The sequence below is a fragment of the Euprymna scolopes genome, chromosome 14 (assembly GCF_053919585.1).
Source record: "Euprymna scolopes isolate OS-2025 chromosome 14, ASM5391958v1, whole genome shotgun sequence".
Lineage (NCBI taxonomy): Eukaryota > Metazoa > Mollusca > Cephalopoda > Sepiida > Sepiolidae > Euprymna > Euprymna scolopes.
The window spans coordinates 61,940,767-61,966,279 of NC_136495.1; the positions used below are offsets into that span (position 1 = coordinate 61,940,767).

A 25,513-nucleotide genomic window follows, 5' to 3' on the forward strand; every position below is an offset into this window, starting at 1 on the left:
TTCTTGTAATTATTGAAGGAAACAAGTTTAGTCTTGACAGCATTGAATGTGACCATCCATTTTTGTCCCCATATATATTATGATTGCATGCACTTAGTTTTAGGAATAGCAGATTATCACAAAAACAAACACCTCAGCTTGCACCAATATAGCTGACTTTGCATACAAATAGCATGAAAACAAACTGTTTTGCCATATCATCCTATTACATTGGCATCCTTTAATTTGATTCTAGAAGACTTTTAAAAAAGGTTACAAAAAATTACCCTTGCCCATATTCAAAAATTCCATTCATATGTTTCCAAACACAGACACACTTACTATATGGTGACTGCTAAAGTAGCCTGAACAAATCAAAATACTATCTACCGGATTTTTTCACTTCCATAAGATTATAGAATGAATTTAGCTACCTCATCGATTCTATGGCAAGCATTAAAAATCCCTACTGATTACTTTATACAAAAGAATACAATTTCATTCATTTACGAGACTTAAATCAGAATTAGTACAAAAATAAGAATCATAAATTATATTTTGGGGTGTTTACATGTACATGAAAACACCCCAAAACAGAAATAAATTAATTTTAAACATATATATACATATAAGAATACTTAATATTTTTAGTTAGCATTTTTTTAAATTCCCCCTGGGCAACGCTGATTACAGGGCCTGCTAGTTAAAAATATTTTGAGACTTCTAACTTAAGACTCAGTAATTTTTCTTACTAGAGGAGGATTCGATCGACTGCAACATTTGTAGTGGAAGATATCAGGATTTTCTCATCGTTCATGCTGTTTGTTGATGACTTCATTGTTTCATGGGCTTCAATCACATCCAAAAGGTATAGGACAATGATTGCCAATAAAAAACTTTTACCAGATCCAAATACACCTGCAAAAATTTGTAAAAAGAAAACAATACAAAAAAGTATCCATTAACACATGTTGTTTCTATTTCTATACATGTATATATATATATATATATATATATATATATATATATATATATATGTATGTATTGTATGAGTGTATATTAAGTGTATCTGGAGACAAACGATAACCAATGGTCTGATCACTAGCAAAAGGTCCATTGCAGAACGGGCGGAGCCCAAAAGACTATTTAGGAATGCCAGGCAACACAGTTCAACAAACCACCAATAGGATGCATCGATGCATGCAACTGAAAATGTAGATTGAAAATAGGTTTATTCAGTCACAGAAGACAGTGTTCAATCCCTTCTACAGGCACAACCTCATCATGTTCTAGACTGACAGATACAAACAAGTGTATATAAATTCCAATCTTTCTTATATATAAAGCCAAGTGAGATTTTTGGTGTTTTTCTAGCATTCCTCATATAAAAAAAAAACAAAATAAATAAAAATCTGTATAATATCCATACCCGTGACTGAAAGAAAATATTGTAGACTAAAAGCCGCATAAATTGATCAAATAGTTTTATTTTTATAAAGAAAACCATTTTTAAGTGAATTTGAGTTTTTCCAATCCCTCACTTCCCCAAGTTAAGAATGGGTTTCTAAAATCTTGCAAGTTTGAATTATTTGGAGTTCTCTCGCTTATTTCTTCAGACTGTTTTCAAGATGGCATCACAATATTGTTTCTCATCATTTATCATAAATATGATTTTCTTGATAAAAATAATTGTTTTGGTTCTGTGTTAGTTTTGTATCTAGCGATTATACTGACGATTTACAATTATATCTGCATACTTATTTGTGTAATTTCAAAAAGTGGTTGTTTTTTAAAAATTTATTCTAGAATGAGAAGATGGTTAGTGTTACTTTTTATTCAATGCTAGCTCAGTTTGCATTTTCAGATTTTGGATTTAAAATTTTTTTTCTTTTTCTTTTTTCCTTCGTTACAATCAATTTTAATTCACGGTTATTAGTTATTTTGACGTTGAAAGGGAGGTAACTCGATTCATTAAAATTTAAACCTTTGTGCTATTTTACTAAGTTGATCAATTCCTATTATGGTGTTATTATTTATTTATTAGTTAATAAAGTTAGGTATATATATATATATATATATATATATATATATATATATATATATATATATATATATATATATATATATATATATATAAGAAGTATGTCGTGGTTTGCTTGAAGCATTGTTTTATGGATAAAAGGTGTTTTTGAAGGCTTACAATGCAGGAATGTAAAGTCGTTGTAAGCAGACAAATAATAAATTCAATAATATTCTTTATTTAACTGATTGATTTGTTTTTTTTTTTCTTTCCTTTTTCTTTTTTTTCCCAACTGTAGATGGTATTTATCCCAAAGGTCCTTTCGAGCACATCACTCATTGTCAATATATATCCACTCTCTAAGCTGTCAACAGTTGACAGCTTAGAGAGTGGATATATGTTTAGAGAGTGATGCACTCGAAAGGACCTTTGGGATAAACATCGTCTACAGTTGAAAAAAAGGGAAAGAAAAAAACAAATCAATCAGGTAAATAAAGAATATCATTGAATTGTTTATTATTTGTCTGCTTACAATGACTGTACATTCTTGCATTATGAAGCCTTCAAAAAACAACTTATATATATTGATATATATATATATATGTATATAAGGTATATAAAAGAAGAAAAGGTGAAACATATGCAGCAGTATAACATAAATAATTAACAAAAAACTCCATTTATATGAAGTAGACATTATTTAGTTGAATGATGTTTTGTTAAAATCAATACTTTGTCTGGATAAAAAAAAGAAGAAAAATGTTATCTTAACAACTGTTTCTCTTGGTTTTTTACATATCTGAAGAAAGTAGAAATTTTAACAAAACAACATATCAACTGAATAAAAAGATTTTCTAGTCATTATTTATATCAAATATATTTAGTCAGTTTTCATTAGGTTTTATATTCATCTTAAAAACAGAGGTATTTATAATAAGATTCGATTGTTTAAATATAATCTTTCAAATCTCAACAGAAAAGCAGAAAGGAAAAAAAAGACATCTGATGAAATGCAAACAATCACGATAAAACATATATACATCATAGTGATAGGACAATTCCAATATTTTCCCCGATGCAATTACAATTGTTTTCAAATTTTTAAATATTTAATGATATATTTTTTTTTTATTTTAATTTATGGATTTACATAAAAATCACAATGTGTGTATATATTATGATAAAAGTACATGTGTAGGTTCAATATGTCCTCCCACCAAACCGACCCAATTGAAACACTAGACAGAACACCACTTAAGCAAGTAAATGACTTTGAATATTTCAGCAACCACATCGCATCCACTTAAAATGATGTCCATGTCAGATTAGCCAAGGCTTGGAGTGCACTTAATTGGCTGAAAGTTATATGGAAATCTGCCCTCTTGGAACAGATCAAGAAAAACTTTTTTAGAGCTGTAGTGGAGACGGTGCTGCTTTATGGTTCACCAGCATGAACTCTCAGTAAAAAACTTGAAAGTAAGTTAGATGGAACTTGCACTATAATGTTCCGGGCAGTGTTAAACTTAAACTGGAAAACACACTCAATCATCAGCCGTCTGTACAATCAGCTGCCGAGGATCTCTTCAGTAATAATAGAAGGAAGAACGTAATATGCCGGACATTGCTACAGTAGAAAAGATGAGGCTGTCAGTGATGTGATATTGTGGGATCCTAAACACAGAACTGTTAAAGCAAGATAACCTGTCAAAATGTATACAAAATTATTGACAAAAGACACTGGCTTACAACTCGAAGACCTTTTTAAGGCCATGTAAGATAGAGACCTGTGGAGGGAGAGTGAGTTTGGTCCAGGCAACCAGCCCGATATGACACATGTGAGGAATGGAAGGGTAAATTAGAATTATTTTCTTCTCCAATTATTTTCTCAAAATTGACTGAAAATAATGATGCGATAAACTCATTGAGATTTTCATCTATATTTTCCACTTGTGTAATTTTTTCTATTCATCCACTTGTATTATTTTTATCATGACATATCTCCTGGTGCCATTTTTACATAAATTCATTATTATGTTACATAGATTTTTACTTTTATTGGCAGTTTAAAACAATGAATATTTATCATTAGAACTAACAAGAGAAAATTAAATTTTAAACAACAGCAAAAATAATTAATCGTTTTTGCAACCGGAAATTAGGTTAAAATTTTTGGATTCCGATGCCAATTCTGACACCCTGAAAAGTTTCAATTTTCTAATTTGCAATTAATCAACATATATAATACACTGACTACATGCCTACGTTGGTGTTGGAGCAACTCTATGGGAATACAGATTGGTGACTTCCCTACCTTAACCCTTTTTCTTTTTCATGGCTGAGGCCACCTCATCAACTGAGGATAACTCATTTATGTAATGAAGAATATTGAGTTGAGGTAAACTGCTGATGACATTTTCATGAACAAATGATGGGTTTAAAAACAAATCAGTAAAGTGCTCCCTCCATAGCTATCTAATTTTATCCAGATCTTTGATAAGAGTTGACTTATCTTTGTAGTAGAGGTACAAAAAGAGGCAGACTTTGGGTCAAAGACCTTCTTAAGGAGGCCTTTCTTGTTGTAAGCAGATTGAACCTCTGCAGATATATTAGATCACCACTTATTCTTCATTCTCCTAAGCTTCCTCTGCAGAACCATCTTGTGCTCCTTCAACACCTATTCTGTTTTTGAGATCACCATTCAACAGTGTTTCATAGAAGACCATTTTTAGTTTCCAAGAGATCCTTTATGTATTGATTGTCATAAAACCAGTCCCTGCATATAGACTTCTCCAGGCAGAGGATCTCTACTCCAGAACTATATATCTGATCTTTAAAAGCTTCCCATGTATCATCAAACTTAATCATACTTTAATCATTTAATAATGCAAATTACAGGATCTTTCAGTTTGGTGATAACAAGTACATTTCGGAACCTTGACTCTTGCTATTTGAACTTTCTTGCAAAATTATGATCAATGTTACAATCAGCACTTAGTAAGACAGGCACATTTCACATATTAGGCGCTTCTACACTATTGGGACGAAATTTTGGAAATTGTAATACTGGATTTCACGTGAAAACAATGGTATCTACGTATTCCTCATCTTTTTAAGATGATTATATCAAAAAAATATGAAAATCGATAAGGTAGAAAATTATTTATTAAAGAAGATAAAAAATAGAATTTGATGAAAACGATCATAACCCACAGGAGAGTTCAAAAAGGAAGTTAATTTTTTGCTTGGATTTAAACAAGATAGCCGCAATTTTTCACCTGCTACCATGCAGTTGTTTTTTTTTAATAATTTAGTAAAATTCAGGCAACTGCATAATTTGGAAGCTACCATTGTAACTTATTAGAATTGACAAAAAACTCAGTTGAAACCATCGCTTTTTTATCTGAAAACTCCATTTATTGACTACAAAATCCTGTCCCAATAGTGTAGAAGTGCCTCATGTCACTTTTACAAGTTAGTATAAAATCGATCATGTGCCCATGCTTTGAACAAGAGTGTGTCCATGTGACTTTATGTTTACACTTTTGATGGAAGAATGTATTGGAGACATGGTTAAATTCTGAACAGAGATGTAGCAGAAGTAAACCATTACTGTTAACCTTGATGATAACGTAGCAAATGAATGCATCTCATGTGTCATGTTCTTGACCAACTTGTGCATTGAATTCTCCAAGAACAATCAGCCTCTCCTCAACTGGTATAGTTGCAATGGTACTTTGAATAGTCTCATAAAAGGACATGATGCTCTGTTCTGTGAATTACAAAGTACCACAAGATTGCATATAAATCGCCAATTAGTGTCTCAAAAGTAGAGAGACAAAGTCTGATTGTGATCACCATTGTGAGATAACACTTCTTGAATTGTGAGGGGAAGGTGCTGGTAAGAATCTTGTTAGAAAAGCTCATTGAAAACATCTGTCTATTAGTTGTTCCTGAGGTGCAATGTGGTTTCCCTGGAGGTAGAGGAACTGTGGATATGATATTCACTGTAAAGCAGTTGGAAAAAAAGTGTATTGAACAACAGGAACCACTTTATCAGATATATGTGGACTTTACAAAGGTGTTTTTTTTTTTTACTATGAACAGAGAAGCCAAGTGGGTAATTGTTGGGAGGATTGGATGTCCTTCTACTTTTATTAAGATGTTTCAAGTACTGTATAGAAACATGAAGGCTCATGTTGCATTCAACGGGCAATTATCTGGGGAGTTTGTCGTTGATAATGACATAAAACAAAGGGAAATTTCAACTGTATTTGCCATTTACTTTGCAATGCTTCTTGCATAGGCTTTTAAACACTGCGATAAAGATGTTTTCATCCACTTTAGGACCACTGGCAAATTATTCAATCTAAGAAGGTTTAACATCAAGTCACAAACATTTGGAAGCTTCATTTGGGAACTACAACATGTTTTTTTTTTGTTTTTTTTTTACACAGTGGTCACCACTTATCAAGGCCCGGAAGCCACTCAGGGATAAGGGTTATTGCAAGTACATTACGCTAGTGTGGAGATTTGATGAAGTGTTTACTTAAGGGGGCAGTTCATTAGGAATTTGTTAACGTTGGACTTGAAGACATCCAAGTTGTAGTCAGGTGGGAAGCAGGCAGACGGAACAGTGTTCCACAGGTGTACAGTTCTAAGAAAGAAGCTTTGTTCATGGAATCCACGTTTTGATCTAGGAACAGATAAAGAGTGGGGTAAATTTTTCACAGTAGATTCAGCTAGACGGGTGTTTTTCATGAAAGATTGGCGAGGAGGGACCAGAGATTGGAGTTCAGATGAGCACCTGCCATGGAAATAACGATAAAACAAGGATAGGCTCGCAACGTCTCTTCTGTGGGAGAGAGGTTGCAGAGTAGAGAAAAGGGCATCCCCCACTAAGCCACGAAGTGTATTTTGTACTCTGCCAAGGCAGGATAGGCTGTTTTTAGCAACTCCTGCCCAGATATGGCAGCAGTATTCCATCCTTGGACGTACTTGGCTTTTATATAGATAGATGGTGATGATGCTGATTTTGTATCTTATTCAGAACAAAATATGCAAGATATAACGAATTGTTTTTCAGCAGCATGTCATGCATTTGGCTTAAATATCAGCATCAAAAATCCAAAAGTGATGTTAACCCCTGTTGTTATGTAGTAGGTCGAACACAAGAAAGTATTTGTAAGTTATTTATCTGTCTGTCGACCTATCTATCTATATGTATTATCAATATCTCTTGATCTATTTATCTAATTGGAAAGATAAACAAGAGATGAATGTGAAGAATGTTAATAAAAAGCTGTCAAAATATAATAAAATCATATCATAGACAAGTTTACCGGAAACTGATCAGCTGACGGAAGTATGTGTCTGTTACATGGTTCTAATTAGCTGAGAAGAATAATTGGTTGGTTGGTTGGTTGTTTTTGTTTTACGGCATATCAATCCTTTTTGGGTTATTTAATGCCTACTCCAAAGGTTTTGAAGAAACAATTTTTAATAGAATATATTTGTTGTTTTCAAGTCAGTTTCTATTTAACCCATAGTTGGAACCCTAACAGATACTACCACTCTGAGTCAGAGTGGACCTGGGAGCAATGGTAATTAAAGGGTGGCTCCACACTCCCCAAAGCCCACAAGCTGGGGCCTCACCACTGGATATAGTTTAAGGTCATATCCAGGACCCCCATTGAGGGGCTTTTACCCTCTGCAGGGGGCAGTCAGTGTATTCTAATGCCCCACCGACAGGGCCAAGAATAATTGGAGTTGAATTTGGACATTGAGCAGAGCAGATGGTTTAACAGGTCGCCCCCCCTCCTCTTCACCGGGGAGGGAGCTGACGTGTCTTAGATTGGAGACCTAGAATTAACCACTCAAGCAAAGATATTCACTTTTCATTTTTCTGTGATCGACACCTGGAAAGTGAATAAAAGCTATATAAAATACTATCAGTGTTCTTTGAAGTGAATGAATATTCGTTCAAACAGGTTCCAGCCTCCCGTTCAAGAACAAGATGAGTTCCAAGTGGACCAAGATCAAAGACGCATGAAAATAAGGTATGTCGGAAAATGCATCTATCACACACACACCCGCATATGAACATTTAGACGATAATAGCATTGGGACATAAATAGACTGCAACAGCATAACTTAGGGATCAGATAGTGAAGAATCACCATAGACATTTAGTGACACGTACACACATCATGATGAACCTTCATTACAACAAGTACATATCACAGTATGATATTGGTACCCCATTACACAACACTGTATCTGATGCTCAATACAATGAACTAAATATCTATGTGAAGGAAAAAGGGCTAGATGTTGTCGACACATTTGCATAATTGGTTAACACAGTCTCCAGAGATAACTTCTTGGATGCGGAGATACGCATTCACATTCAAAAAGTTAACACATCATTTGGAACACTAGAAAAGCAATTATGGTCGTAGAATCTCTGTCAAAACCAAGATTAGTGTTTATTCAATCTGTGTACATTCTTGTAAACTTTATTCATCAGAGTGCTGGATAACACAGCGTCAGCACTTGAAGCAACTTGAGAGATTCCATCAGAAAGTCCTCAGGTGAATTCTGAATGTAAAGTGGCAGTCACTGACACCTGACATTGACATACTCAAAATAGCTGAATGTTTAATCACTGAAGTGATGTTATGAGGGAACAGTTACACTGGGACGGTCATGTTGTTTGGATGAAGGATGTGAGGCTATCTAAGCAGCTGGAAAATGCCCTCAGCATGGTTCAAAACGGCATTTCAAGGATTACATGAAAGGCAATCTTTAAGCCTTCAAGATACCTGTTCAGATCTGGAAAACACTAGTGAAATATCGGCTCATATAGAGAAAGCTAGTTAGAAATTTTTTTAAAGAAAAGAATCGAACATGGTGAGTTCAAGAGAAATTTTAGGAAAGTTAATGTGCTGGTTTTACCTAATAAAGTAAACAATTGGAAATGTGTAGCTTGTGATCGGATACTCTTCTTGAAAACTGCTTACATCAACTACAAAAAAATTGTATGCTGCAGACAAAATAAGCAGAAACCCCTCACCTTGGCTGAAAGACACTTGTGTGGTCTGTTTAAGGATACGCAAGACATCAGCTGAAGTACAGAAGCATTTGAATATAGATAAACAGACAGACTATTCTACAAACAAATTCAGTGAACCCTGTTTTAACACGATTTTATCACATATGCGTCCAACCGTGCAAGTAAACTGTTTGCCCTGAAGAATCACTTGCATGCCAACATACATAGTTTGAGTATCACTGACAATTCACACAACTACATTGAGATGGTTAGTGTGTGTCAAAACAAAGCAATTGTCATATTTATATGTTTAGGATTCACTCCTAAACTAATTAATCAATCATTATGAATTTAGGAACATAAGGGTGAATGATGTGGGTCATATTCAGTTAAATTTAGTTTTATGATAAAATGAAGATGTGGAAGCCATTTGTGAAAATTCAGCCACCTCAGATTTTCGTGAAATATCAACAACAGGTATTAGACATTAATTAATAAATATTCCTCAAATTTCAGGGGTTTTTTTTTTTTTATATTTTAAAGAGCATTTAGGGACCATGATATACCACAACTTTACATTTGAAAATTGAAATATTTCAGATTTGCATCAAATAAATTTGATTCATAGTTGTTAGATACCAATTAAGCAAGACCTGCTGGATTTCAGTTTCTTCTTAGGGCCTGTTAAGCTCAGACCTTAAAGTTTCTAGAATCAAAATCATGTAATGGATTTGATCAAAATTGAAAAAAAAGATTGTAGACTTATGGTTGAGTAGCAGCATATCTTATTTTTAATCTTCATCAAGGGACATAAAAGTGGTGCGAAACTGTTCTGTTCGAGGGAATTAATTTTACTGATCCTGGAATGTATATATATATATATATATATATATATATATATATATATATATATATACACAGGGTGACCCCCCAAAAAAACAAAAGCTAAATGGAGGCCATCTAGAACATATGCTGTAGAATGGAGAAAAAAGGCCAAAGACCCTAGTGTTTTTATGTGATGTTTTGAATATAATAAACTAGTTATGACCAAAATTTCATTTCACTCGGACAAAACACTAAGAAACAGGGCCTAATTAGAGTTGGGGCCCGTTTTTTTTGGGGGGGGGGTCACCCTGTATATTGAAAAAGGACATCTTTTCTGTCTCAAAAATCAATATATATTTTTTGTGAAGCTGTCTATGCAAAGAATTTATAGAGAAACAAGGATTACACAACCCTGAATTGCATTAGTTCAGAAGTTTCTATTACCTAGACTAATTGCTCAACCAAGGCTTTAGAGTCTAGTTTACCATACTATCAGGTTGACAGGAAATTTTTTGCAGTCTTTAATTTTTAAATTCAGATGAACATATATCGGCTCAAGCAAAAATTTATTGATCAAAATAAGTACCATCAGAATCAACACACTTTTGCCAATGCAAAACAAGTGTATTTATGCCAGTAACATAAAAATCTTGCATTCTGGTGGCAGTGAAATCGCTGAAGGCGTTTTTGATATTGTTTAGGTTTTTTACATTTCTCACACAGAAAGTTGTTGCAATGCTTGAAAAAGTGGTAGTTGGTAGATGAGAGGTCTGGAGATGGAAGATGAAGCAGAGTTTCATGGCCCAATTTGTTCAACTTCTGCAAAGTCGGTTTAGCAACATGCAGTCAGGCATTGCCGTGGAGAAGGAAGCCTTTTCTGTTAACTAATGCTGGGTGCTGTTGTTGAAGTTTCTGATACATTTCATCCATTTGTTAACAGTACATCTCTGTTGTAATGGTTTTTCTTGCATTTAAAAAACTGTAATGGATGAGACCCGTTGCAGACCACCAAACAGTCAGCATGACTTTCTTTTTGGTGCAACTCTGGCTTCAGGAAGTGTCATAGAGCTTTGACAGCATCTAACCATTGAGCTGAGCATTGCCAGTTGTCGTAAAGAACCTATTTTTCATCATAAACACTTCATAACAGCGTTTTTTGGGTTGTTGTTCAATTTATGAAGAAGTCATTTATCAAGTTTTTTGCCTTTCTAATCTCTCTCAAGTGGTTGGAAATCGTTGAATACATTACATCTAATTCAAAAGCAAGTTGTCGAACAGTTGTGCATGGACTGGCTTTAACTAAGGCTGTTAATTGATCGTTGTTAGCATCCGATGGCCGACCACTACACTCATCATCTTCAAGACTCTCATCGCCACCTTGAAATTTCTTAAACCACCATTGTGCTGTGCATTCAGTAGTGGTTTTGGGGCCAAATGCTTTGTTGATATCGAAAGCTGTTTCAGCAGCTTTTCAGCCTAGCTTGAATTGAAAATAAGAAAACTGTGCAAATTTGCTATTTTTCCATCTTGTATTCAGAGTTCTGAAAAGAATAAATAATAGTTTTAAAACAATTGCAATTTAAACAATTAGATAAAGCGAAAAACGCTCTTTAAAATAATATATAAAGTAAAGGTATTATGACAAAAACTTATTTGAAAATATGTCATTTGAAATTAAAATTAAAAATTCCACAAGAACTTTCTTTCAACCTAATATTAAATCAGTAACTGGAGGGATGATATACAGATAAATACCTATATAAAAGGTTTTAATGAAAATGATGCAGTAAACCCAACAGAAATCTAACCTAGTCTACCTAGCCCACAGTTCACACCTATAACGAGACACTATGCATCAGCAAATATTAAACAAAAAAAATATTATTGAAAGAAACATTACTCCAGTTTTATTTTTAACAACTTTTCCCGTATTCTTGTGACAAAGAAAGAAAGAAAATCCGAAATTCATCACATTTTGTTTTACTATTATCCAGGTTTTCAGCTTATATAAGCCATCATAAAGGTAGAGAAGACATTTTGTGGACAGATCTTTGACCTGTATGAACTGAATGAAATATTATTTTATAAAGGTTATTTTAACTTTACCATGGATCAGAAGTATAGGAGAATTTTCAGATTGACCTGAATCCAGCATTGAAGCGACATTATTCAAGGCTTCGGCCTGTCCAGAGTTCAACTTCCAAAAAGTGATATACTTCTCTGCTAAATTGGCCTGCAAAAAAAAAAAAAGAAAAAAAATCACACTTAATTTTATAACTAAATTGTTGCTTGGGAACCTTTAGAATTATTTTTGCTTTTATAGCATTTTGATATCGGATCAAAATTTATTTTATAAATAAAGAAAAGACATTAAGAGCCGAAGATGTATGCCACTTCATTTTAGCAAATTATTTTTTTTAAATAGGATTTTCAAACTTTAATTTATTCATTACATTTTGCTTTATAATTAAACATTTTAAATAAATTATTAATTCCTCAAGTTTAATTTTTTAAATTTTACAAATAACGATTATTCATATCTACAGACACACAATATCTCATCAGATATTATATATATATATATATATATATATATATATATACATACATATATAAATTGAACATTTGAGGACTAGTATATATATATATATATATATATATATATATAAATTGAACATTTGAGGACTAGTTTCTTCTGTAGAAAGCAACCTTTTATTAAGTCGCTTGACGAGGGCTTTTGATTTTAACTGATCATTTGCCTGAAACATTACAATGTCCAGTGTTGCAACCATGTAAATTTGTTTATACTAATAAAAATATATCCTGCTCTTTTTTATTGAGCACTCTTAACACCATTGTTAAATTCCTTAGTTATCTTTTGAATATCTTTAACATAGTATATATATATATATATATATATATATATATATATATATATATATATATATATATATATATATATACAGTCCTGATCAAAAATCAAAATCATAAGTCCACTTAAGAAAGTAAGCGTTTGCGCATATCATTGAATTTTTAATCAAACAAATGGTTGAAACCATTGCCAAAAGGGAAAATATGATGGGAAAAAATGAAATCTGCTTCATTCGAAACCCTAACCCTGATCTAATAATTATTTTTTAAAAAACAAACATTTTCACCTGATCAAAATGATAAGACCACTTTAATAAAATCGGCTAGTTTTGAAAACATATTAATATAAATTAGAGGAAATGAAAAATATATATAGTTAAACACAAAATAGAGCAAAATAAAATTATGTTAATCATAAAAAGGATTAAGATCTACATCCCAAATCCCTATGAATAAGAAATCATCACACCCAGAGTTGGTGCTATCTACCTTTGAATGCTCTGACAAAAGCGAAGGGTGGATGAGGTGAACAGACAGGTAGACTGAGTGGCCTACAAGGGATGAAATCAGCAATGATATTAATACATTTTTAATTTTTCTCCCATGTTAAAAAAATTGTTTTGGAATTTTTTTAGATGAGGATTGATAATTATATATATATATATATATATATATATATATATATATATATATGTGTGTGTGTGTGTGTGTGTGTGTGTGTGTGCGTGTGTGTGTGTGTGTACTAGTTTACCTGCTGATGCTTAAAAGGTAAGATGAAAAATGTTCAAAATTAAAGTCATTTTAAGATTATATTGTCTTTTATTGTCGTGAGAAAACATTTTTTTTTTCAGTGAAGAGTGAAAAAAAAATCTACTAAAAACACTACTAAAACCAAGTTTCTACCCCCTCGTCCTTGAAGAGAAAATATTTTTTAAGTAAGGCCTAAAAAAAAATTGTCAGAATCCACGGGAGTGTTACTAAAAGCAGTAAATATAGTTATATTAATAAATATGATAATAGTTATATATTGTATATCTATATTTAAATTAGTTTTTTTTTAAATTCAACTAGGTTAAATTATATTTATTTGTAAGGAAGACACATTAAAATAAGCTAAAACAAAAAAATACTTAAGCTTATCCTGCCTTGACAGAATTTAAAATAGACTTCGTAGCTTAGTGAGAGATGCCCTTTTCTTTTCTCTGCAACCTCTTTCTCACAGAAGAGACGTTGCGAGCCTGTCTCTGCTTTATCATTATTTTAATGGCAAGTGCTCATCTGAGCTTCAATCTATGGTCCCCTCTCGCCAAACTTTCATGAAAAACACTCGTCTAGCTGAAAACACTATCAATCATTTCCCTCACTCTTTATCTGTGCCTAAACCTAAATGTAGATTCCATGAACAAAGCTTCTTTCTTAGAACTGCACGCCTGTGGAACTCTCTTCCGTAAACAAGTTCTTGATGAACCGTCCCCCTAAGTAATCCAATTTACACAATTTCCATTACTTTTGATTACTACGCTATAATCCCATTGACTAATGTATACCTATTAACCCTTATCCTCGAGTGGCCTCCGGGCCTTGATAAGTGGTAACTTCTTTGTAAAAAAAAAAAAATCACCTTCATGTGACAGTCTTCTGAAGGTTGAAAGTTCAGTCCTCAGTGCAGGCAATACTAAGAATATGATTATGAATTAATTAAGGATTCTACTCAGTAATGACTGACAAAACAAGAGAACGCCATCAACATGCATTAAATAAACAGTTTTGTTCAAAATTTCATACAGATCCCAGAATTCAGTAAGATGTGCCTGAGGAAAGTTGGAGGTTACAGCAACCACAGCATTGTGAGAATAACATCTAAGATTTAAAAAAAAGTAATCCGATTAATCTAAATAATACATGTTTAAAATGTCACAAGAAATGATGGAATCGCTTTTAACAGTAGCAAAATAAAAAAATAGTAATTGCACATATGTGTTAATCTGGCTCAAAATTAAATTTTATCAAACTTCCTGTCTTTTAAATACGTTATAATGTTAAATTTTAAAACTTATTTCCATCATATAAACTACATCATTCATTAGATATATACTAAAAATTTCATTAAAATTGGAAAACTCTTTGACTTTAAATTTAAAAAAATAACATATTGGATTGCTTAGAAAACGTAGTCTCCTAGTGAAGATTTCCCATATCAGAGATCGGAAAGTGGGAAGGTATATGAGTTTTTTAGGACCGGCATTAATTACAATGAATTTCCACCGCATATTGTTCTTGATAGGTTTACATACCTTTTACATCAGCATAAATATTCAAATATAATATCAATATAATAATAATCAAAATGCTTAATACATGACAGCATGTAAAATGGACGTTAAATATAATGACAATGATGATATGAGGATTTCTTTATAGATTACTCCAGAATATTTATAACCTTTTCAGCTTTAAAAATAATATTTACATTAAGTCATTTTAAAGGAAGACAACTCCATACTATTGTTTTCAAATATCTAAGAGGGACAACTCATAATAGAGCTTTTATTAACTCAATGCAAGGGAAGCAACTCGTGATACAGTAAAAATACACTGCTGATCAAAAATTTAAGATCACTTGAAAATCTTTTAAAAAATGTTTTACTTAGCTGCTATCGCTCGCTGTGACAAACCTTGCTTATGGAATCTTAGAATTTGAGAGCGCTCAACTTCGGTTAGTTTTCTTGCTTTAGGCATGGTAACACAGTGATTGCTAATCTCTAACTGAATTAAAAACATTAGAATTGCCATAAATCTAACAATTTATACACTTGGTCTTATAATTTCGATCATGTGTAAAAAAGCTTAATTTAATAAAAATGTAAATTTTTAAAATAAATCTTTGGAATGTAGCTTTTTGTTTCCATAACCTTTTAGATTGTAGTATTAGTAACCTTAAGTCGGAAGAGTTTAAAATCTATCCGTAAAAAAAGGTTTCTTTTTTAAAGATTTTTAAATGATCTTAAATTTTTGATCAGAAAAATATTTTTTATTTTACAACATCAAAACATTAACTTAGTCCATGATAATTGTTTTCACAGACGAGAGATCTCATCAGATGGTTAAAGCTAAAAAATAGACTAAGTTATTGTTTTGAGGCTGTAAAATATAAAAAATATATTCAGCTCTACTAACACACTTTTTATTCCTTTTTTACCATTTATACCTCTAAGTATATCTAAAAATATATACATGCGTGGCAGACGAGCATTCTGAGTATTGACGGAGAACCCCAAGTCAGTTCCGAGTACTGAGGTAAAATATCAATGAATAGAAAACTAATTATTATTATGATTTTTTTTTTGATTTTTTTTTTTACAAAGAATTGCTTTTTTTGGTCATGTTTTAAAATTCTAACCCTAACTTAATCTGATTTTGCATTTGTATGCTTTATTGTCATTTGCTTTTTGAAATTTTTTTGTGACTTAAAAATTTTGTATCGTCTATCTAACTTGAGCAAACATGTAATCGCGCCTTTTTATTCAGATCATCTGCCTTCACTCAGGACTGACTCAAAAATCTTTATTAAGACTTGGGGCTAACTCCCTAAATACTGAATTCCTTCAGATACTCATACAAATATCCTAAATCTAAAAATAACTTCTTTAAAAAAAAAAAAAAATGCACATGTAAGAAAATATAATGATTAAAAAAAAATGTTTTCAGCAGATTAATTAGTTGAAACTTCTAAAATAGAAAACAGATAATATGAAACAATCAGATTTACTACGTTCACATATTGACTAATTCCAGAGAGAAAAAGGTATGGTGCACATTTATGTTGAGACTCAAGTGGAATATGTCAATTCAAAATAAAATAAGAAAACTTATGGATATACTTGCTTATTAGTGAAAAATATGAAAATGAAGTAGAATTTTAATAAAAAAATAAAATCAATTTACTATTTAGAGTACACAAACTCAAAATGACATGCATCATTTTTATTTTTATGAAAGTCGCTCCAGACAAGGCATGAAGCCACTTGATGTAAGGAACTAACTAAAAAAAAAATTATTTTAAGTTTAAAAACCAGCTAACAATAATTGTGAGATAGATTCTGATCCAGAAAATAGCAATTTTTCCCCTTTTGTCAGAAACATTGCTCATGGAATCTGAGGACAAAAGGACAAAATAAGGGAAGTGAGAATTACAAGGTTGCTGAAAGTAAACCCATGTTCCACTTTCTATGTAAACTTTATATTATAAAAAGAAAAAAATCTACATTTGATGCAAATTTCATTTGAAATTCATGGACTCTAAGTTGTAAATTCATTTTATTTTTCATTAAAATTCTACTAAACTAGCAGGACCTGTGGAAATTCATGTGTAATATATTGATGTTGGCATTCTGTAAAGGTTCAGTGTAAATGGAGACGCTCTGATATTATTGTAGCTTTTTTGTTAAAACTGTAAAAGTATTTATCTAAGCTAGCACGAACGTCCAGCAAAGCCCGGTCGTAAAGTACACTTAATTATGGTATTTTAATTCTTGTTGATTTTGTATGTATTATTATAGAGGTAATGCTCTATCGATTTTTATATATTATGAAATTACGATTTCAAAAATAAAAAAATATATATCCATATGACTTGGGTGCATTAGCTTGAATCAAAACCAAAATAAAAACTTATGAAAAATATATATATATATATATATATATAAAGTTAAATTCAACACACTGCTGCTAAAAAGATGCTTTATTCTCATGTGCCATATTTGAAAACAGTGCTTCTATTTACTAGCCTCCTTACGAGGGCAGAGTTAGATGCAGGGTTGGTTTTAATGTGGAGAAAATCCAGCTCCCAAAAGAGAAACATTTCTGATTGAGACAAAATTTAAATTGCCTCAGTCTAGAAGGATCTCTCTTTGCTGACGAAAGACAAAACAGATGGAGCATAGTATCAAAAGAAATACTGCACTTTCACTTTAACCATAATACATTCGCCCATGTATGGAGTATTGTTGTCACATTTGGGCTGGTGCTTCTGCTACTAGTTTATAAATAAAATATTTCTTCAGATTGCTTAAATGTGTAAGCGAGTTAAATTTGATTAGCAGTTTATATATATATATATATTGTGAAATTCTCAGATGGATTTTTATAATAATAAAGATTTAAATAATGTGATTATTTTAAAGCTTTCCACATTATTACCAAAAATGCATTTTATTATTAAAAAAAAAAAAAACAGAAGATAAGCTTATCAAAAAAGAATTAAAAAACTGTTGCATTGCATAAAAAAGGTTCATTTTTATTGAACTTATTGTGAATTGAAATCTTGTAAAAACTTACCAATTCATGACTGGAATATTTTGCCGGTTTATGTGATTGGAATGGCGTTTTAAATCCAGCCATTGTTTTCGTCCACGGTTTCGTTGCACATTTTCTTTCAAGACAAGCAAATATAAAATGTAAACAGACAAGGTTAAAACATTTCCTGAATATATTTAAAGCAATGACAAATTTACAAGTTTATATATCAGGTTTGCCATAAGTGACTATATAAATTTATTTCAGCATTATAAATGTAACATGGAAAAAATATACAATCTCAACAGCACTTGAGCAATGACAACTCAGGTTTGTCTCTTTATGTTCATTGATGCCATAAAAATATACAATTTCTGCTTTTGAGTGACACATGAAATACAAAGGCTTAAGTATTAACAAAGTTACAAACAAATGAAAATACATAGTTACTTTTGGCGAAACCTATATCAATCAAATAAAAACATGATACCAAGAGGAAAAAAATAAAAAAAATAAATAAATAAAAATATATTTTTGAACATTGCTGTTGAGAATCAAAATGATTATGAGGCTTAAAAGAAGCTCAAACAAATCTCAGTTTTCATTTACCGATTTAAAAGTTACCCTTTGAGCATCATTTTTGGCTCATCTATAAATATAAAAGTGAAAATGTGTGTAGGTATGTATGTTCACTTTTGTGTATGTCCGCAAAAGGATTTTTTAAAACTTTTTATATCACGTCGAAATCATAATATCTACGAGTTACTTTTGAAAGCTAAATATTCAACATTTTTCGATTGGCGCGTGTAGATTCGCCTTTTTCGTATAATAAAAGCGAAACTAATATGAAGGTTGTTACATTGTTCCCGGCGCGATTCGCAAGGAACGTCCAAAAGCAATCAGCTTTGATCAATGCGGTTTTTTCCTTATATCAGACAATTGCTATTCAATTTGGACAATCCCTTTTCAATGGGGAGCTGGTTTCCCCCTCCTCCCATCATCTTGGGGAAGCCCAAACTGCCCCGCACCAAATGAAAAAACAATCTCACAGTGAAACAAAATAAACAAACGCAAAAAAACTACCCCGTCATCATAACGCTCCCGCGATGACCTCATTAAGCGGCGACCTGTTAATCAAACCTCCTTGACTTTACTCACTTAAATCGCTCTTACATCGTAGCGCAGGTGTTCAGGCTCAGTCTATAGGCCTCAAGGTTCGAGCCCACATGCCACCAACCCCCATCTTTTTTTTTTTTTAAATCGCTATTGTTAAGTTTCCTTTTTGTTCTGATTTACCCCACCAAACACACACACCTACAAATACCCGAGCAATGCCAGGTACCCCTGCTAGTCTCTATATATAAAAGCCAAAATGTGTGTGTGTGTATGTGTGCATTTTTTCTGTATATCCGCTAAAAGCTTTTTTCTGGCTGCTTCTCAGCTTGCTCGCTCATTCTTATAACTTTTTATATGCTACCGAGATCATAATATCTAATACTTACGAAACGACATCGTAAATATCTTTTATTTCAGCCACTTTTATCTTACAACAAAATTCGCGCTGTGAATTTGTTTTCTCTGCTGCTGCTGCTATGGCGTGAGATTTGACCTAGAAAACCACCTTCGTTTTTAAACGCTTATTTTCCACTTTTCTCAAGTCTCTCCCTTCGTGGCGTCATGATATGTCATCAGACTATAGAGATCAAGGCTTTGGGTTCGAGCCTACCTCCCTTCCAAAACTTTTTTGCTATTTTTTTGTTTTTCTTTGTGCTTTTTAATATTTAAACAGGGTTTTGTTTTGATCTAAACCCCCCCCCCATTGGGTTCGAGTCTACTTTCTTACCAAATTTTTTTTTCTTTTTTGATCTACCCTCCCCCCAACACACACACACACACCTACAAACACCCGGACAATGCCAAGTACTCCTGCTAGTTTATATATGTAAAGGGCAAAATGGGCACGCGCATTTTTGTATGTCTGCAAAAGGCTTTTTCGGTGGGGGTTCTCACCTCAGTAAGATTCCGAGAGAAGTTTTGCATACTTTCTAGATCATTATATCTCAGATTTGCAAATGGACATCGTCTCTATCTTTTTGATTGAGTTTCAAAAAATTCCCTCCGTGCTGTCCTTTCAAGTGTTTGTTTGTTTTTTTTTTCATATAAATAAAGCGAAACTAATCAAACGCTGGCACCAACTCCCGGCCTTCGCCTGGGTAGTATGTTCTGTAATTGGTCCTTGGTCAATGTAGGGAGAATCCTTCATACCGAGACAATTACTATTTGTTTGGATACTGCCAGAGTGACCCTTTTTGGGGGAGCTGGTTTTCCCCAACATTTGCTTTCATGGGGAAACAAATAAATAAAACGGCAGAAAGCAGGAAGCTTAACTGGCCTCCAGCCAGATTTAAAAGCAATGTTTCTTTCTGCGCGTGCATGACGACTCCTATGACTCTTAACTTAATTACCAACTCATTGATTTCACTATCCGCTATGGTGTAATAGTTAGCGAGGAAGACTAATTACTCCACGTTTTTGAGCTTGATCCCACCCCTCTCTCTATCTTTTTTTAAAATTGTTTTATTTCATCTTTGTGCCAATATCCTCTACCCGGGCAAAAGTTAATTACCAACTCATTTAATTCACTATCCTCTTTTTCCACACATTTTTGAGATTAAGATTGATAATCTTTATTATTTGGATTATTTTATGGACTACTGTTTCCATCTTGAGTGTTATTCACACAACATTTCGGCTGATATAACCACCAACCTTCTTCAGGTGTGCCTTGTCGAACTTGGGAATTTATCTTGTGGACCTGTAGTGTAACAAATAAAGTACTATGTAAAATTCTGGGGGTTGAAGGTTCAATCCTCAGTGTGGGTGATACGAAAAATACAACTGCAAATTATTTAAGACTTCTATTGGTTATGGCTGATGAAAAGAAAGCATGCTACTTCTGAGGATTAAATAAAAGGTTCTGTTCAAAATTCTGTGCAGATTCTCAAGTTCAACAAAAAGATTCCCAAGTTCAACAAAAAGATTCCCAAGTTCAACAAAAAGATTCCCAAGTTCAACAAAAAGATTCCCAAGTTCAACAAAAAGATTCCCAAGTTCAACAAAAAGATTCCCAAGTTCAACAAAAAGATTCCCAAGTTCAACAAAAAGATTCCCAAGTTCAACAAAAAGATTCCCAAGTTCAACAAGATACATCTGAAGATCAGAGGTCACATCAGTGAAAACATTGTGTGAATAACAAGAAGAATAGTTTAAACGATCCAAATAATATGAATTGTAAAGTTGATATTATACAATTGTTACATTGGAAACCTTGATAACCATTTTTTGCATAGTTGAGTGTATGTTTTAAAATTGGAAATTTATTTCCAATCGTATATTATGTATTAAGCTGCTTTTTTTTTGTTGATGCTACTATTAACATGAGTAATGCTACTAAACAAACTATTTAGTATACAGGGCTGGATATAAACAAAAAATATCACAAAGTAAAAAATAAGACTCATGCAGCATTTGAACATGTACCTCAGAAGAAAGACCACTAGACATGGGCATCATTTTGGACCAATTAACAAGCAAAATATCAAGAGAAAGTCAAAATTGTACAAATAACTTATCCTACAAGTTTTTGTGATAAATCTTTGCTTATTTTTTTTGCTAACAATGTAACTATATTTCCTTGCTGCATCAGTTAGTGAAATAAGATGAACATTTGTATGCTTTTAATACTGGAAATTTATTTGCATCAATATGCAATGTGATTAGGTTTTCTTTTTATGCAATGTTTTGCACAGGTAATATCATTAAACAAACAATTTATTTAGTCCTTGGGGCTGGATATAAACAAATAATAACACAAAGTAAAAAAAACAAAAAACAATCTTTCTTTATATCCAACCTTATGGACTAAATAAATCGCAAAAATTAAAGGAAAATTAAATGTTATCTACAATAAGAATAGGGAAGAAAATGAAAGATTATCATTTTTGAAGCATGTGGAATGTTTAGCATGTTGATGACTCGATTTTGAGTGGAAAAAAATGTGTCTTATTGGTGGCATTCATTTGCTTTTGAGGAGAACAACTACTTAAAGACGAATTGAGAAATGCAGGCAGTTACATTTTTGACAGCTGAGAGAGAACATTGATACTGTGATTTGTCAGTGTTTATTGCAGTGTTGCTGAAGGGGTTTCATTGTTTTGTTTTATGGCATATCAACTCTTTTTGGGTTATTTAATGGTGAATCCAGTAATTTTGGAAGAAGTTTTTATGCTTCAGGTTCTTTATATCTTCAAATATATTTATGGTGTTTGGTTTGATTTGGTTTGGTTTGGTTTGGTTTGGTTTGTAGAGAAAAATTGCTGTTTTTGCTTTTGACTTTGCAGAACATGATTGAGTTTTGCAAAGAGAAAAGAAAAACAACAATAATATTAATGTTTTATACATTTTAGGCCAGGATTGGTTGGTTGGTTGTTTTTGTTTTACGGCATATCAACCCTTTTCGGATTATTTAATGCCGAATCCAAAGATTTTGAAGAAAAATTTTTTTAATAGAATATATTTGTTGTTTTCACGTCGGTTTCTATTTAACCCATAGTTGGGACCCTAACAGGTACTACCACTCCGGGTCAGAGTGGACCTGGGAGCAATGGTAATTAAAGGGTGGCTCCACACTCCCCAAAGCCCACAAGCTGGAGCCTCACCACTGGATATAGTTTAAGGTCATATCCAGAACCCTTTAGGCCAGGAAGCCGGTATATTCAACCAGCCTGATCTGGTAACACCAGGGTTGTTAAAGAGGAATTTCATTAATTTCCTTATGTGATTACAGTAACAGTTTATTAAAACTGTACTTAATGATGCAGTTACCATTGACAAATGTTTATTCTTATTTATTGAACCACACGTCTTCGCACAAACAAAATGTAAAAAGGAAAGAGAGAGAGAGAGAGGAAGGAATACCTGTGCAGTAGAGATGATATAATTGGGGCAGATGAGATTGTCACGTGTTCTTGTAAGTTCATCAGACAGCTCAGCTCTGTTGATACGTTACCAGCCAAGAGAGCATGGCATACAGCTGAAAGGAAAACACAACAATATTTCAAAATTAATAAAAAAAAAAAAAACAATTCTTTTTAATAAAGTGATGTTATTGGGATATTAAGATAGGAATTACAAGTAAAGAATTCAGAAAAATAAAAAAACTTAGCTTTAAATTTATGAGTGTTCCATCCCCATTTTGTGTTACCACGCCTAGACAGCATGAGATGTGGACGAATGAATCTCTGCTGGCTTTTCCTAGGGTTTAGGGGTCTCGGCAAAGTAGCCGGGTAAGCTTACTGAACAGAATTTTTTTCTTCTAGTTTATTTCAAGTAGAATTTTAATTTAAGACATTAAAGCATGATATGCATATGGCTTGTATAGGTCGTGTCATATTTTAGAACAAGTTTGTCAAAGGAAAAATGATAGTTAAATGTTCCAAATAAAATGAAAAACTGTTATCAGGACATTAAGAAGATAGGAATTAAGCATCAAGTATGAAACAACAAGTTTACAATGTTAAGTAAGGATTAATTTATTTTTTTTCGGACTATTATTCCCATCTTTATTAGTTGTTGTTTTCATCTTTATTGGTTGTTATTTTTCATGACGTTTCAGCCAACTATTCCTCTGGCCTTCGTCAGGTAGTAAGTAAGGAATTCAGAAAAACAATAAAGACTTAGTTTCAAATTCGTGAATGTTTCATATCTTCATTTTGTGTTACCACCTCTAGACAGCATGGCATATGAATTATTTGAATCTCTTTGGTAGCACATGGAGTGGCTGCTCTATCATCAGTTGTATTGGGATAGTTCTAGTGCCACGTCGCACATGGGAAGAGACCTTGCACTTATCTCCGGTCGACTTTTTTGAAGTCACAACTATCTTGACAAGACATGGTTAATAGTTTACTTGTTTGTGCACATTTGACCTCAAACAGATCCACTTCACCCAACCCATTCTATCCTCAAACTAAAATAAAAACAAATGAAATGAAATCCAAAACAAAAAACATGTTCAAACAAGACACAAAGCTAAACGAAACCAATTCACCTCCTCTCATGTGGCTTGAATACACAAATATCCATGGGCTTAGAATCTTTTCTCCCCAGATATCCTAGCATTAAATAAAACCAAACTACACTCCTCAATGCCCTCTAACTGCTTTAACATGGCAGGACACCTTCCTCTCTCTGCCATAAGGACTCAGACAGATATATGCAAAGGCAGTATGTATCCTGCGAATTGATTCACTGCAAATCAAGCACAAATAGGCAAAATTTATAATAGTTAGAAATAACTGTATGAGTGAAATAGCTGCAGCCAAGAGGAGTCATACAAAAGTGACCAGAAAACATTGAATTGCAGAAAATAGGAACTCGTGATTTCTGGAAAATTTATAATAGTATGAAGATTAATGGACAATCAACAATTCTTCCACTAGCTAACAATCATGCGGTCACTTGCACTGTAACTGAGAAAGCTGATCTGCTTGCCTGACAGTTCACCTCCAACTCCAACTTAGACCCTTCAAACCATTCCCTTACAAATTTTCCCTTGTGGACAGAATCCATATTAGTAGATCTGAAAATCACATCTTCTTATGTCGATGATATAATAAAAAACCTAGACACCTCCAAGGTGTATGGGCCTGATCTCATCCCTGCTATACTAATTAAAAAATGCTCTAGAGCTAGCCACTGTTCTCTCCAAACTCTTCAACAAATGTCTAGCCGAATCTTCTTTCCTGATAGTTGGAAAATTGCCTCTGTTGTACCAGTATTCAAGAATTCTGGTGAAAGAACTGACCTGCTCAATTATCGTCTCCTGCCCTTTTTTGTTAAAATCTTTGAATTCCTAATCAATCAAGCACTAGTTCGCCATCTTCTAAATGTTCTTTTAATCTTCTTTATGACCAACAGTATGGATTTAGGCAAACCTGTTCTACTGCAGATATTTTAACCACCATCTCTGAACGCATATACCATGTACTGGTTAAGATGAAGGAAACTATAGTTGTAACATATTGATATATTGAAAGCCTTTGACAAGATCTGGCATGAAGGGCTTCTCTTAAAGATTAAATCCTATGTTATTTCTAGATGAATACTTAACATAATCAGATTGTTCCTGGACCAGAGAAAAATCCAAATTGTCCTACATGGTCGTACATCTAAACAACACGATATTAATGCTGTGTGTCTCAGATGAATACATTTGTTGATGATACTACACTATATAATAGTATGAAGGTAAAAGAAATGTATACATATCCAAGGCAATAGCAAAAACTCTAGAAAAATCCAAATTGTCCTACATGGTCGTACATCTAAACAACACGATATCGAAGGCAATAGCAAAAACTCTAGAAAACAACCTTCAGTAAGTAGTGAAATATGGTGTAAGTGGATGGTAA

At 32.8% G+C, this 25,513-nt stretch overlaps 1 protein-coding gene across 1 annotated transcript in view; it reads right to left on the bottom strand.

Moving 5' to 3' along the window:
* Positions 1–25,513, bottom strand: part of LOC145293048 (uncharacterized) — a 238,578-nt gene that overhangs the window by 98,645 nt on the left and 114,420 nt on the right. The window contains exons 16-19 of the mRNA XM_080139359.1: positions 23,019–23,133; positions 18,084–18,177; positions 11,982–12,108; positions 732–897 (exon numbers count right to left, since the gene is read on the bottom strand). Coding sequence (XP_079995485.1) covers positions 732–897; positions 11,982–12,108; positions 18,084–18,177; positions 23,019–23,133 — 502 coding nt within the window. The remainder of the gene's footprint in view (positions 1–731; positions 898–11,981; positions 12,109–18,083; positions 18,178–23,018; positions 23,134–25,513) is intronic.